The sequence below is a fragment of the Schistosoma haematobium genome, chromosome 5 (assembly GCF_000699445.3).
Source record: "Schistosoma haematobium chromosome 5, whole genome shotgun sequence".
NCBI classification, from domain to species: domain Eukaryota; kingdom Metazoa; phylum Platyhelminthes; class Trematoda; order Strigeidida; family Schistosomatidae; genus Schistosoma; species Schistosoma haematobium.
In genome coordinates, this window is record NC_067200.1 from 16,559,012 (window position 1) to 16,575,320 (window position 16,309).

Sequence of the window (16,309 nt, forward strand, 5' to 3'; positions counted from 1 at the left end):
ACTGGTGGACTACTGAAATAAAAGAAACAATGAGTCATTAGTCTTTCCTGGTTTGAGGCTCCCCAACTGTACACACCTAACTGGATCTGGAAATTCATGTTACTCATTTGACATAGAATCTGTAGTATTAGACCTATTAATATTAGATCACTAGTAGGTTTGAATAACCGGATGGAACATTTTAAATAAATCTATTTAGTCGCACTTCATAAATAATGCTTAGAATCGTCCTGTGTATTAACTCGTGCTTATGGAGGACCAATGCAGCATCGCCGTCGGTCAGACTGTAGGACTGACTCAAACAGGAAGTATAGTATGATCTGTATTTTAGTGTATTAATTTTTCACTTCTTTGTGGGTCGGTTGAGTCAAGATAAATTGGGTCATTCATATGATATTCTCTTATTCTAAATCATTCAAGTCACTTTACCTTGAAACTCACGTTGTTTCGGTTTTTATTTTCAACAGACTTCTGAGGAGGAACCATCGTAACCATGACACACTAAATAATTGTTTAATCCTGGTTTATGTCTTCTCAAAAGAATATTAAATATTCCCATTGTGAAAATTAGAACAACACATACATAAGCGAACAACTGTTTTCAATTAGATCGTCATCAAACTTTACTGTAATATACATGAATATTTATACGAAAATGTAAACCAATCAAGGCAATATGGGTCAATAATCACAATGAAATATAATAAGTCTCTACACATAATAGGTAAAAATACAAATTTCTGTTATTATCATTATCTATTTATTTTATTCTATTTTTGTTATCGTTAACCTTATTTCCACATCCATTATTTGTTTGTAATTTTCCGCCTCTTTGTATTCTTCACTATCTAATTATTTACACACATCTTATTACGTAATGATTTTAGTGTTTTGTGATTACTATGCCTAGTCTATTCACCCATGTTTGACCTTCTATTTCCAACGATTAACTATTGATAAGAGTTTTGTGATCGTATTTTATTATTCTTACCACTATCAGTACACCTGTCTTCCTACTATCAATTTGTATTTTTACCTATTATGTGTAGAGACTTATTATATTTCATTGTGATTATTGACCTATATTGCCTTGATTGGTTTAACATTTTCGTATAAATATTCATGTATATTACAGTAAAGTTTGATGACGATCTAATTGAAAACAATATTGTTCACTTATATGTGTTGTTCTAATTCTCAAAAGAACTCACCTACTATCACACCAGAGGTCAGGCCCAGAACCTTCCTGTCTCTCTGTAAGAGTGCTTCTAAAGATAACTGAGTGGAAAATCAATGTGATATAGTGAGACTGTTATCATGGAACGAGTATAGGAAAAGTCACAACTTTCGGAACTATTTTTCGGATTATTATTATTATTGTCCATATTTTTACTACATAATTTATAGATAACTTTACTATTGTGTTCTCACATTCGCCGTATCGTAAACTCCCAGCGGACTTACCAACTACTGTTATGCCTTTTACTGTTCCCTAACTATCACTAATTAATTATTTACTGTTTACTTAGCTCTGACACTTATGACATGGTGTTTAAAATATTACTTCTTGTTCGATCTGCTTCAGGATCCGACAGTCCGTGCATATTATCTAGTGACTGTTTGAAACAGATGTTATGCTGGCTGGTTGGTCTGGATAATTAAAATATATTATTAATAAGAGCCTGAGTGCAGATTTTTCTCTGGAATTAAGGTCGGAGATGGAGAAAAGGCTTTCGGATAGACGAATCAATAGTAGTATGGCTCATGTAAGCTCAAGGTCAGTTGTTTCAGTCAAAACCCATTATTATTATGGATAAGGTCTCTAGGATATAAATGAAATAGAAAACTCGCGGTATAGCCGAAAGTCCGACTGGTAAATTCAGCACGTGATATAGATAGCGTATCCTAAGAAATAGATCATCATCTAGTTTCATGAAACATACTTTCATCACAAACCAGCATATCTCAACTCTCCCAATCAAGGTGACTTACTAGAATGTATGAAATTTACTCTGAGTTAGTAGATATGTTTAATAATGATACAAACAGTTCAGTTATACGGGTGTAGGTAAGTAATCCAATCAACATTACTCTCTGCTAACGGGAGAAATATTGAGAAAAACACCTAAACTATATTAAGGTATTAGCTCATAATCGTTTTCCCAAAGTTTCACCGTTTCTTCATGATGTACTGCGACTTTGATTTATTCAAATCTTCTTTGAAATTTTCATAAATTTAAAGTAACCTTTCTTAAAGTAAATGACTATTATTAGTCGATAATCACATGTTTTTCATTTAGTAACGTAATATAAAGTTTCACTTCACAATTTGACGTACTTTCAATCTAATTCGGTATTTATGTACTGAACACTTGAAAATATTCATTATGTAATTATTTTTGGAAGCTTCAAAACATTAGATTGTTTACTTGTCATTTGTCACTTGCAATCATGAAAGAAATTAAAAAATAACTTATGAATGTAATTGAAACTGTGTTGTATGAAGTGTGAAGCTATCCATAGTTTATTATTTGGTTGACATTGTTTTCAGTTTTCAAAAGAGGTAAAATGTTAATTCACTAGCTTTCAATTACCGGAGTTCACATAACTGATTACTTTGTGATAACCAAAGCAATGCTTATGTCTTTGGTAAAGTTGTGTTTTCTGACCTGGATACTTTAGTCAGTGATAAGTCTTGTTAATTCGAACGCTTTATTTGATTCCTAAGCTATTCTGGTAACCCGCAAGCTAGAACTACGCAGCGACCTGAACACGAGAGAAAAGGCGCAAAATAAGCGAAAAGCACTTTACTCCAAAGGTTCATTTTTGTACAGAAAACACGGGTATTTAAAGATATTAGCATTTGTCAGATCAACATTATATTTTGGCCAATCCGCTCAGAGACACATTATGCTACTGACCAACAGCAGCATGCCACGTTGATATTCCTAGAAAGATCCATCATGCTCTGATTGGCTGGAACTCTTCGGCTCCTTTAGGGCCTCTGGAGGCTCCCTTGTAGTTCTCGGAAAGCTGACTCAACAGTCATGAAACTTTCATCATCCGTCTACAGGAAATCATCAGCTCGGACTTCAAATAGAAGCAAACCGTTAACATTTCTCCACAAGTTAAATCCCAGAATAGTAGAGGTAGTTACAGCATCAGCGGTAATAGGAAAGGTTAGATATAGAAGATATGATTCGAGAATAAAATATAAATTAGTAAAGTAAACACACAGAAACGATCATGAGGAATTAAGAAACTCAGAATTTAGAGGAAGACAAAGAATAAATCCACCTGCGCCATTGCGAACGACTGTAAGCCATGTCATTCAAAATATCTAACCACTGACTTCAGTAATCATACAGAACACATCCAGGTAGTTTATTCATATAAGCATGGTTAAGTCCGATTATCAGTGACATCATGGACGTACGACATGCTTTGGTTTGGGCACCCTTAGCTTTCTTCCAAATTAATCCTGCAGCAGAAAACATCACGCTTCGAGGTAGGCGGTGATCGGGCATGCGTAACACATGTACAAACCATCTCAGATGATGAAGATTTACTACCTCTCTAACCGATTTCCCATTATTTAGCTAGTACTCGATTCCTAACCCGGGCATAGCATACTCTATGTTTTGAAAATATACGAGTGATGCTTAGAAGACACCAATGATCGAATAGCAGTAACCAACGAATAGATGGAGAAACTCAATATCCTTGGTTCATATACCATCAGCAGCACTCTACTATGGGAGAGAACAAAACAAATTCCAGATGAAGAGGAAATTAAGAAAAGACGTTGGAGGTGGATAAGACAAACATTGCGGAAATCACCAAACTTCATCGCAAGGCAAGCACTAGCTTGAAATTCTGAAGAGAGAAAGCAAAAAGGAAGACCAAGGAACACATTGTGGAGGGGATTGGAAGTAGATATCAAGAGAATGAATCGCAATGGGAAAAGATTCGAAGGGGACTGCTATTGGGTGACTTATGATCCTCCTTGAAGGATAACAAGCAAATATAAGCATGTTTAACACCCGTTAAGTATAGTGTAGCAAACTGCTGAGCAGTAAACTCGTCCTTTGTTCGGAAGACGGCTATCTCACCTACGCTACCGTTCATTCAAGTTACCGTAAACCAATCGAGTTTTCTGAATCTACCGAAATTTCACCAGACCCCAGATCATCAGTAAAGCGATCGACACACTCAATTACCTCACTCCCTATCACTAATTCAGGCGATGACGCAATTCAATCCGCATTCCAAACATGTTTGCATTGTTCTTATGTTGATCAGAAGACCGTATTCTGTCAAAGACTTCACCAAACTGAACTATAACATTTGAGTATTCTAAGTCAAAAACTGAACCTACTGATAGAAAACCAACCTCTGAAAGATCAGAGGATGAAGGTGTACTCTATTACTAACCCAGGTATAGCTAACTCTATGTTCCAAACATACACGAGTGATGCTTCGGAGACAACAATGATAGGATAGTAGTAACCAACGAATATCCTACATTTTTAATGGTTTCGTTTCACATTCATAAAGTAGAACGGAGTGAAATGCTGTGAGTTTTAATGAACAAAGACTTACGTAGTGTACATTGAATACACCATTAGCACAATTTCCTTGAACTGTCTCTGACAAGCTTCATCAATCTTTCATTCCTATCACTTATTGGACTACTTCTGCTTTTCTTTCTTTTCTCCTGATATTCCTTTTCTGTGAGTAAGAACCCTACTCCCAGTTCTTGATGCATGCTAATTATATCTGTCCGTATAAGTAGCACACATTACAGTAAACTCGTCCTTTTGGTTGGAAGACAGATATCTCGCCTACGCTACAGAGTGACGCGAGTTTACAAAAGCTACTCTAGCCCTATGAAACCATGCCTAGATTTTGTCAAATACCAGACCATCGGTATTCATGAGGCTTTCGAGATAAATGAAGCGATCGACACGCTCAACTACTTTTTATGATATCATTATTTTAGGCTCTAACCCAAGCCAATCCTGAAGTAGCAATTCGGATTTGGAGGAGGAGAACTTCATTTCAAATGTGCTTGCATTGTTGATCAAGGTGGTTAGAAGGCTGGATTTGGTCAGTATCTTCACAAAATAAAACTATAACATTTGTTTATTCCATCCAACAAGTGAATCTCCTGATAGAAAATCAACCTATGAAGTGTTTGGGTAGAAAGTCTGTTCAAGGTCAGTGTACGACTTCGGTACGCCTTTCAATGACAGACACTGCCTCACAACCTCACAATCAATGAAGTCGAACGCTACCCTAATCACAAGGAATACAACTATGGTCGGACATCGTAGAATTAATCTATGTTCCAGAACCTTCTTCGGAGTGAATAATTAGTCTGTACATCTACATCCAGGATTTTGTATATCATTCCAAACTGCCTCGGAGTAGAAATGACTTTCATGGTTGAATTATTCTTTCTCTAGTTGGTTCTGAAATATATTCGTAGCTTTTTCATCAACAAGTTGAATTCTAGAGGGTTTTCTTGCTGTGCCTTTTCTTCGTCCAGTAATACGCAGACAGATACGTGCTCTAACTACTGCTTGATTCGAGTCTAGAAATGTGCTTCAGAATGAGCAGCAGTCTTTAATCGAGTACAATCAACGATGGATGATGGCAATGTGATCAATTTGAGCACATCGATTAGTCGATTGTGAAGTTCACCACGCCAAAAGATGTTTCTCTTTATGTTTAAAGTTGGTGTTAGCCATAAATATTTGGTTATCTGAGCATAGTTGTAGCAAACAGTCGCCATTTTTTGTTCACTTAGCCACAACACTGTAAGATCCGCCTAAGTGCCTTTCGGTCTGGTTCAGTTTACCTGAACATTAAAATCACCTGTCACCATTACTACATCAGAGCGTTTGGCTTTTTGAACGGGGCTGTATAGCTTCCTATAACATTCATGATCTGCTTCATCCGAGCTGCAATCTGTGGGAGCATAAGCAGAGACAGTGAAGAGATAATGGTGCGTGTCTCTGTCCTTTCAATTTGTTACTGTTCCGTTTAGTTGGGCAATACATACACTACTGTCTACTGAGAACCAATCTGGGCAAGACAGTTCTACTTTTGAACTTAGTGATATACCTACACCAGTTAAGCCACGGGAAGTGACAATGGGGTCTCCAGGTACTCAAAGGGTAAATCGCATGGATTCTTGATGTTGATAAGGTAGGGTCAAACAAATGACTGTACTTGGATCCTGTATGCGCGCACGGGCGACGCAGCATGCGTCGATGGAGCGAGATTCTGGAGTCTTAGCTAAAAAAAGCTTGTTGTCCTATGTGACAGAAGGTTTGAACATTAAAAGCTCCGACATGTGGTTTAGAGAGTGGTTTCAGGAGACCAGAAATAACATTTCATGAACTTAACTCATTAGCATTGGTGGCAAGTGAAAATAAAGATAAATGGGAAAGGTTGGTCGTGAGGATGGAAGAATTATTAAAAGGTGAATAGGAGATTTGATGGTGAACAATATGATCTCGGGTGCTGTTAAAGGTATGAGAGCGGTTGTTACTTACTGGTTGCTCACACCGTGGAAGGATATTTCTTGTTGAGGGACCTGAAAAGGAAGCTGAATTAGTGGTGGCTTTAGTGGCCTGGTAGCGTGACTACAGAGTCTAAGGGTTAGCATCTTGAGGCCGGTCGCACACGGCCTTTTTATGAGACATTTTTAATGCGTTAGCTCCGCACACTAAAATATGAGTTTTTATATAGTAGATGTTGATAAAATTGTGAGTTTTTTCGAGTTCATATTACGTATCTTTATCACAATCATCCCCCTGAGTTACAAAGCTTCCCTACCATCTCACTGTCCATGTGTAAATTCGTGACGAAGACAAAGAGATGGAATAATAAATTGTTGTCACTTAATCAGGTGCCACAATACCACTGTGTACTGTCGTGAAACCTGATGATATTTCAATTTGGTCATTACTTGTGAACAAAATGATTTAGAAACCTTGAAGGAGCTGGTACTCCATGAAGGGATATTGACTAAATAAATTATCACATTGAGAATGAATTTTTCATAGTTCCAATGTGTTGTTAATTTTAAGAAGATTGTATATGATCATAATCATTTCATAAAAAAAGCATATTACTAACTTACTATTATATGGATTTTTATAAATATATCCAACTACACTTAGACCTAAGCCTTGATCCTTTGATTTTGTTAATTGTACAGTGTGAATTTCAGTTTCTTCTGCCTCTTCATCGCCATTTTCTTGTTCATTATTAACATGAATTGATAAGCCTTGTTGACTTATATTCTCAAGAACATATTCATTGAAAGAAGATGAGATAGGATGATCAGTGGAGTAGTTTTGATAATTCAATATTGTGTTGCAATCGATTTTTAAATTTTCATTATATTTATCTTGATTGAATAGATTTTATGAAAAAGAATAATAGAAGCAATTATTTGTTACTAACATGAAACTATTTATTTAAAAAAAATTCATTTTATAGAGCAGTTAATAAAACGGAGTTGATTTGAAAAATGTGATGGATGTACGCTGTACGTTTCAAACAATATGGACAAACATATACATGTCGAGGCATTAATAAAGGTCAATTAAATAAAAGATTCAATAAACATAAAGCGATAATTGCATAGGAAGAGAAAAAATTAATGTAATATAGAATGACATTATCATACCCGTTTTTTCTAATAACAGGTTTTTTCAACCCATTTTAAAGCTTCTTTCATTCCCTTTTTTGCAGTGGGGTTGACATTAAGTGACCGGCCTATATGATTCCCTACCACCCCTTTTAAAAAAATTGTGGGGTGTGAATGAAAAATTTAGGTATCGTTGATTAAGGGACTTGTTTTGCAAGTGTGTGCTCAAGTGATAATGAACAAACATTTTGTTACCTTTAATAATTTTGTGATTGGTCGTAAACTGTTCATCTTTGTAATCTGAATAATATTGTCCGACCGGCCATTTTTTTTAAAAAAAATTTTCCAACCCCAAATTACAATATTTTTCATCCCGTGTTTCGACCAATGAAATGGCTAGTTCCAAAAATTAGATTTAATTGGTTAGTTATGTCTTGAAAATTGTTATAAATTATCAGTACTTGTCGACGAAGCACAATCTCAATCGTCATTATGGAGCAGAGTAACGTGCCGAGTACGAGCGCTGGTGTTTCTCACGTAACGGAAATGGAGGAAGTCTTTTTGACTACCTTGTTTCTGGTTGCGTTTCCATCGGTTGAAGCGTTAAAGACCACTATCACAAATTTTGAAAGATCGACTTACAGTCATTATGTAGTGAGAGATTCGCATATTGGCAGAGATCAAAAATCCTACATTAAATTTGTGTTGGCGAAATGGGCGTATAAAATCTCGCGGTTCGTCACAACGTATTGGACGGAGGAGGTAATTTGGTAAATTGTTTTATAATTTTTTTTAATGAAGGGCTTCTATGAACACCCAATGTCCAGCATTTATGTTTTGTAAGATTATAGACGGCTATTGGACTGTTGTACGTGGGAATGTACATCACAATCACGAGTGCAATTCCCTGAGGTACCAAGGTAATTCATGGATGCGCAGGTTAACGGATGGGGAGTTTGAAACTGTGAGACCGCTGCTGATTTCCGGTACCGCCGCATTCCACATAAAGAATTTTGCTTACCAATCTTATGGGAAATGTCTGACCGCTCAAGATGTCTGTAATATGCGGTACAAAGTGTTCTCACACGCGAACCTTCCTGGTACGGAATTTGCCAATTTATAATGTACACTATAGGTGATTACGGGAAATTGAAAGCTCACATAACATCCTTGGGTGGGCTTTGCGAATACGAATTGGACGATGAGAACTGTCTATCGTATTTCTTCTTCATGACTGCTGAGCAAGTGAATTTGGCCGGTCACTTTTGTGACGTAATTGGTTTTGACGGGACGTACAAAACGAATAACGAGAACGTCCATTTATATCAAGTCGTTGCCCTGGATATGAATTTTAAGGCAATACCCATGTGCATTGCCTTTTTAAGTCGCGAAACGTCAACATTCATTTCTGCATTCCTGCGTTTTTTCCAACGGTGTACCAACAGTCGACAACTGGTAGGCATTGTGACCGATGATTCACCTGCAATTGCTGCTGCTATTACGCAGGTGTATCCGGATGCACACCATATTCTGTGTCGCGTACACCTTGTTCGGAATGTGATAAAGAGGGTAAGTGTTTCGTTCATTAACATTAACCCAGTAACCGTTATTGTAGAGGGTGCGATCAGAAATTGTACAACTGTTCTTTCGCCTCATGCTCACTCGAACGGTTGAAAGGTAAATCAAAATCTACATAACATGATTTTGTAGTTTTAACAACGTACTTTCGTTAATCGAAATGTCGGACGGAACATTTGGCAGATACGTCAGAGACCACCTTCTACCATGGAAACACAAATGGTCCACTGCTTTTCGACCGCCATCCACTCTCTTTGAACTGAACAATACGAACTTCGTCGAGACCAGCCACCGAGTCTTGAAGATGTATCACCTTAATCGAAAAACACCGGTTCTCAGATCCATTTTCAATGTGCTGCTTCGTACTGGATATTGGATGGAAGCAAGATTACATAAATATTCAATGGATTGTCGGGGGAACGACTGACACCAGTTGCCTGTCAACTACTGAAGCGACACCTTCGCATTCCTATAACGTAGTCTGCATTGTCGGAAGATTTATTCACCGCTATGGACGCCACGGGGACGTACTACGTACACGTCGATACTAGCTGGTGCTCGTGTTCATTCTTCATTGAAAACGGATTACCATGCCGTCACATATTGGCTTACTGCATACACAGTAACACCGAAGTGAACGTACAGTCAATTTGTGACAGGTGGTTACACTATGATGGTTATCTGACTCATAGTGCAGTTGAAAATTATTTCCCAATGCAACTGAGTCAGCCAAGCATGAAGAATGCGGTGATAGCGTTAATCAGGCGAATGTCGGAGGAACAATGCAGTTCACTTCATGACTTCATAGTTCACGGTAGACTACCAACAACGCCAGTAAACTTACATGGAGAACAGCATTCGTACACCCTTTCAAGAACCTCGACTAACGTAGCAGTGCCGTTTATACAACGATATCAAAGTTTCCTTCATATATTTGGTTGTGCACCGAGGATGTGTTTTGAATGGAAGTATGTGTTATAGACTACAAATACATTCAGAATTTGAAAATGCAATGGCACTATTCCTATTAAAGAGTGCCAATATTGTCAAGTTAAAAGAGTTCAGTGACCAATGTGCTCAAATATGTGTCTGGAAGAGGGAAGAACAAGTGCATGGTGTGGCGAAGGTTCAGCAACTGAAAACCGGTTTGAATATTTGATAATAGTGATTACTGAATGAGGTCGGTAGTCAAATATATAATACCAAATTAATAAACAAATTATCACCAAAGTGTGTGCATAGGCTTTTTTGTAACACACGGTGTGTTAATGGGAAAAAGAAATCAACATATCAATAAATCATTATGATAACTTACTGGCTGCAATATTTATAATTCAGGTGAAGCAACCATAGACCATCATTTAATGAACTGACTTTGACAGTATATGAAATTAGTAATAAATTTTCCGAAATAGACACTTAATATTTAGTAAACGATTATTTTGTAAATGGTCATTCATAATGAGAATTAGACAACGTTAGAGTTGAATGTGGTTAATTTGGAAATCCATTGAAACGGTTCATTATTTTCACTTGTAAATTATTTGTAGTTCTGTATTTTAAAATTAATTATTTGGTCGTAATAAGAACTAGTGTGTTTAATCAGTCATGTGTGAATATTGTTAACCGCCGTAATATGAAACCTGAACTATATCTAGACATAACGAATGTAACCATTTTTGACAAGCATTTGAAATATCAGTTTCATGAAGTGTAAATGAACAAGCCTACGTCGTCTGACTGACTCAACAAATATCTATCGACTTTAAACGTATAAATATGAGTAAGGTCAACTGTATCAATGAACATTTACAATGCTATTAGTATTATTTATTTTCCTTATTATTATTATTATTATTATTATTATTATTATTATGTCAATTGAAAAGATTCAATTCTTGTACTATGTATTTCATTGACACAAAATTTTTTGCATTTTCAATTTTCCTATAATGCTTAGTCACTTATTGTGACTGAACACTTTACTGCAAATCATCCCGACCTTTAGTGAATGACCTTTTTAATTTGTAAATATATATATCGTTACAGATGTAAACGTTAACCATTGTTTACACACATTACATTGTCAAATTCATAAATGTCATGCCTTATTTTTGGACTTTATAAAATATTAAAATTATGGACTAATAACTGTATAGTGTGATGATGAAGTTAATGAAAACGATTGTTTGCTAAGTTATTTTTTATTTTTGAATATTTTAAGGAATTTTTAACTGGTACAATGTGATTGTACCAGTAATAAATAGTTGAAGAGGTGTGCAAATGAATACGGTGATATAATCAGTAGTTATGAATAACAATGAAGGCTTAATTTACGATCAGACGTACTTCTTACGTACGCATAGTTCTGGTACTTTTAATATAAAACCGGAATATGAAATTATTGCATTTTGTATTCATGAAACAGCTAATATTCTTATTTCTTTTTACACTTACTATATGACAGTTTATCACATGAATCATTTCAATGATGATGGTTTCAACTTGTTTTCTAATGTCATTATTTTATTCATAAGGAAGACAATTTTCTTCATTATGTTTACTTCTCTATGAGCTTTAATCACATTTATCTTCGTAATGATAATCACTAATAAATGTTCTCAGAAACTTATTGACCTAATGAGCAAATTAGAATTTTCACTATATTGCAATATTCTTATTAAAATTGACTAAAATGTACTATTATTAGATAGTTTACAAAAGTGTTACTAAAACATGAACAGTAATCACATTATTTTAAATAAAAAAATTACTAGATTAGTCTTCATTAGATGGCAAAATCTTGTCTAAGTTTTCTTAACCTTTATATCTAATAAACGTTAGAAACAAGTTTACGAATACATGAGCGATAATCGCTTTTCCATTATTAATCTCTAAGGGATATCTGAATTCATGAGACATTAATAAGTGCTTAATCACTTGACCTTTGCCGCGGGAAAGTAGTAGATAAAAAATAATGGAAATCAAATTGTGGGTGGCCCTCAAAAGGGCCTTCACTCGTTCTCGCGGTCGGACGTCGTCACTATTAGTTTGTAATGGCGCCACAGATAGGACAGTGCACTGCTCGTACGTTCGGCGATGGGTCGTAGGCACAGAAGGTATGAAACATTGCTTCACATCTACAGAAAACCCAACCAACCGCATCACCGGTTTCACACGGAGGCTGCGCAAGATTACAGATGTCGCAGAGTCGATTCTCGTCATCCTCTTCTTCATTTTCTATGTCCCGTTCAGTTAACTCTTCGGAGTTAATAGAAATTACTTCCTCCTCATCGTTACTGAGCGTTTCATCCAAATCAACAGTTCCTCGTTGCATGAACGGCACTGCTGCGTTAGTCGAGGTTCTTGAAAGGGTGTACGAATGCTGTTCTCCATGCAAGTTTACTGATGTTCTTGGTAGTCTACCGTGAACTATGAAGTCATGAAGTGAACTGCATCACTATTACTGTGTGTGCAGTAAGCCAATATGTGACGGCATGGTAATCCGTTTTCAATGAAGAATGAACACGAGCACCAGCTAGTATCGACGTGTACGTAGTACGTCCCCGTGGCGTCCATAGCGGTGAATAAATCTTCCGACAATGCAGACTACGTTATAGGAATGCGAAGGTGTCGCTTCAGTAGTTGACAGGCAACTGGTGTCAGTCGTTCCCCCGACAATCCATTGAATATTTATGTAATCTTGCTTCCATCCAATATCCAGTACGAAGCAACACATTGAAAATGGATCTGAGAACCGGTGTTTTTCGATTAAGGTGATACATCTTCAAGACTCGGTGGCTGGTCTCGACGAAGTTCGTATTGTTCAGTTCAAAGAGAGTGGATGGCGGTCGAAAAGCAGTGGACCATTTGTGTTTCCATGGTAGAAGGTGGTCTCTGACGTATCTGCCAAACGTCCCGTCCGACATTTCGATTAACGAAAGTACGTTGTTAAAACTACAAAATCATGTTATGTAGATTTTGATTTACCTTTCAACCGTTCGAGTGAGCATGAGGCGAAAGAACAGTTGTACAATTTCTGATCGCACCCTCTACAATAACGGTTACTGGGTTAATGTTAATGAACGAAACACTTACCCTCTTTATCACATTCCGAACAAGGTGTACGCGACACAGAATATGGTGTGCATCCGGATACACCTGCGTAATAGCAGCAGCAATTGCAGGTGAATCATCGGTCACAATGCCTACCAGTTGTCGACTGTTGGTACACCGTTGGAAAAACGCAGGAATGCAGAAATGAATGTTGACGTTTCGCGACTTAAAAGGCAATGCACATGGGTATTGCCTTAAAATTCATATCCAGGGCAACGACTTGATATAAATGGACGTTCTCGTTATTCGTTTTGTACGTCCCGTCAAAACCAATTACGTCACAAAAGTGACCGGCCAAATTCACTTGCTCAGCAGTCATGAAGAAGAAATACGATAGACAGTTCTCATCGTCCAATTCGTATTCGCAAAGCCCACCCAAGGATGTTATGTGAGCTTTCAATTTCCCGTAATCACCTATAGTGTACATTATAAATTGGCAAATTCCGTACCAGGAAGGTTCGCGTGTGAGAACACTTTGTACCGCATATTACAGACATCTTGAGCGGTCAGACATTTCCCATAAGATTGGTAAGCAAAATTCTTTATGTGGAATGCGGCGGTACCGGAAATCAGCAGCGGTCTCACAGTTTCAAACTCCCCATCCGTTAACCTGCGCATCCATGAATTACCTTGGTACCTCAGGGAATTGCACTCGTGATTGTGATGTACATTCCCACGTACAACAGTCCAATAGCCGTCTATAATCTTACAAAACATAAATGCTGGACATTGGGTGTTCATAGAAGCCCTTCATTAAAAAAAATTATAAAACAATTTACCAAATTACCTCCTCCGTCCAATACGTTGTGACGAACCGCGAGATTTTATACGCCCATTTCGCCAACACACAAATTTAATGTAGGATTTTTGATCTCTGCCAATATGCGAATCTCTCACTACATAATGACTGTAAGTCGATCTTTCAAAATTTGTGATAGTGGTCTTTAACGCTTCAACCGATGGAAACGCAACCAGAAACAAGGTAGTCAAAAAGACTTCCTCCATTTCCGTTACGTGAGAAACACCAGCGCTTGTACTCAGCACGTTACCCTGCTCCATAATGACGATTGAGATTGTGCTTCGTCGACAAGTACTGATAATTTATAACAATTTTCAAGACATAACTAACCAATTAAATCTAATTTTTGGAACTAGCCATTTCATTGGTCGAAACACGGGATGAAAAATATTGTAATTTGGGGTTGGAAAATTTTTTTTTAAAAAAAATGGCCGGTCGGACAATATTATTCTTGCAGTGGGATCAATTGTTTTAAAAATGGAATCATTGGTCACTATTTTTTAGGAGGAATATAAAAACAAAGAATAACTTTTGGCTTAACATATTCTAGTAACTATGAGCATGAGTAATTTAGCATGCACTGGCATAGTGATTTCGAACACAATCATGGGCTCAGAAAGTGCGTTCCGGATAACCAATTTGTGTATTGAAATGAACGAGGTTCAGGGAACTACGCCTTACCTTAAAGTTACATCACCCCCCTGGTACGATTTCAGGAATTTCAGCTGGACGATGACAATAATCTGCATCATGTGGTTGAGCAAAAAAGTGTGATGTATTTGCGTTCATTCATTCGAACAATTTGGTCAAATAAACTTCACCTTCTTATTTTTCGGTCAAAATTTATAAAAGAGACTAATCGTTTTACATTTGTATTACGTTTAATTTTCCATTGCTGATTAAACTGATTTGTCTACTTGCTGCTTAAATGCATTTGATTTTGATGAAACACGAAGAACCAACAACGAATATTCACTTCTCTATTAAATTCCGGCTCTGGATATAAATCTAATGGAGTTATCCATTACCTTCACCCATCATAAAACTTCTGCCCTACGGTCTCCATTTCTGTTACGGAATATAAACCGGTAATAGCTGTTGAAATAAAGTTTTTGTGAAATCTCATAACCTTTTATGTTGATTACATTTGTTTCTTAACATCTCGTAAAGGGTATTTTGTTGAATGTATTATCTCCAATTCTAATTAAAATTGTAGAGGGTGAGATTGGACATTATTCATTTGTTCCCCGTTCGAGGTTTATAAAGAACGTGGACAGGTAAATAAAAAATTTTAATGTATTATATCATATTATAATTTCAAAATTACTTATCAACGGTTGACGCATTAAATGACTCGTTTTATCTGTGCATATAAGGATCAATTATTACCAGAACAATACAATATGAAGAATAATTCACCATTAGTCATATGGTGATTGACTGACTGGAAAAAAACCCTGTTTAGAGTCATTTACACAATTATTTAAATTTTTTGTTACCTTTCATTGTGTTAGGATTTCTGTATATCACTATTCATCGAAGAAATAATTTATTTCTATGTTACCTGGTGTATATGGGTTTTTTCTGCGTCTGTGAATCGTGTGTTGTTGATGTAAAGTTAGCACTACTTATTGACATTAAAGCAATTGTAGTATTTTTTTTCTTTAGCATTAACGATAAATTTTAAAGGTATGACAATAAATATTTTCAAAAAATGTAGTGACTGATTTAAGCATTATCGAAATACGTCCCCAGTATGTCTAGCTGTACCTTGTCATATATGAAGACATAAAATACTATGAAACAAATTATCTCTGGCTGGAATACGTCCACACATGAATCTAAACTACTGATAGTGTTGTTGCTAGAACTCACTGTTACTGAAAGGGCAATCGCTGAACAAATTATTGGCTTTTATGTTCGTCTTAAAGCAACATTAATAACTAATAATAATACCACTTACAAAACTATGACTAGTGCAAGACAGGTATGAAGAGTACAAAGGGTAAGAGGTGTGTAAAAAATTGTCCAATAATGCGTGGGCGGATGTGAATAATGAATCTAAACCAGTTATTTTAATTATATGTGAAAATTATATTTGAAATAATCTCAGTGATTGAAATTTAAAAATAATTCCAACATTTCGTCCA

The 16,309-nt window shown here is 36.4% G+C and overlaps 1 protein-coding gene across 1 annotated transcript in view; it reads right to left on the bottom strand.

The window, feature by feature from the left end:
* The window catches only part of MS3_00009253 (uncharacterized protein), a 46,182-nt gene that overhangs the window by 6,118 nt on the left and 23,755 nt on the right, over positions 1-16,309 (bottom strand). Inside the window, exon 7 of the mRNA XM_051217597.1 lies at positions 7,154-7,423. Within this exon, the coding sequence (XP_051065012.1) occupies positions 7,154-7,423 (270 nt within the window). The remainder of the gene's footprint in view (positions 1-7,153; positions 7,424-16,309) is intronic.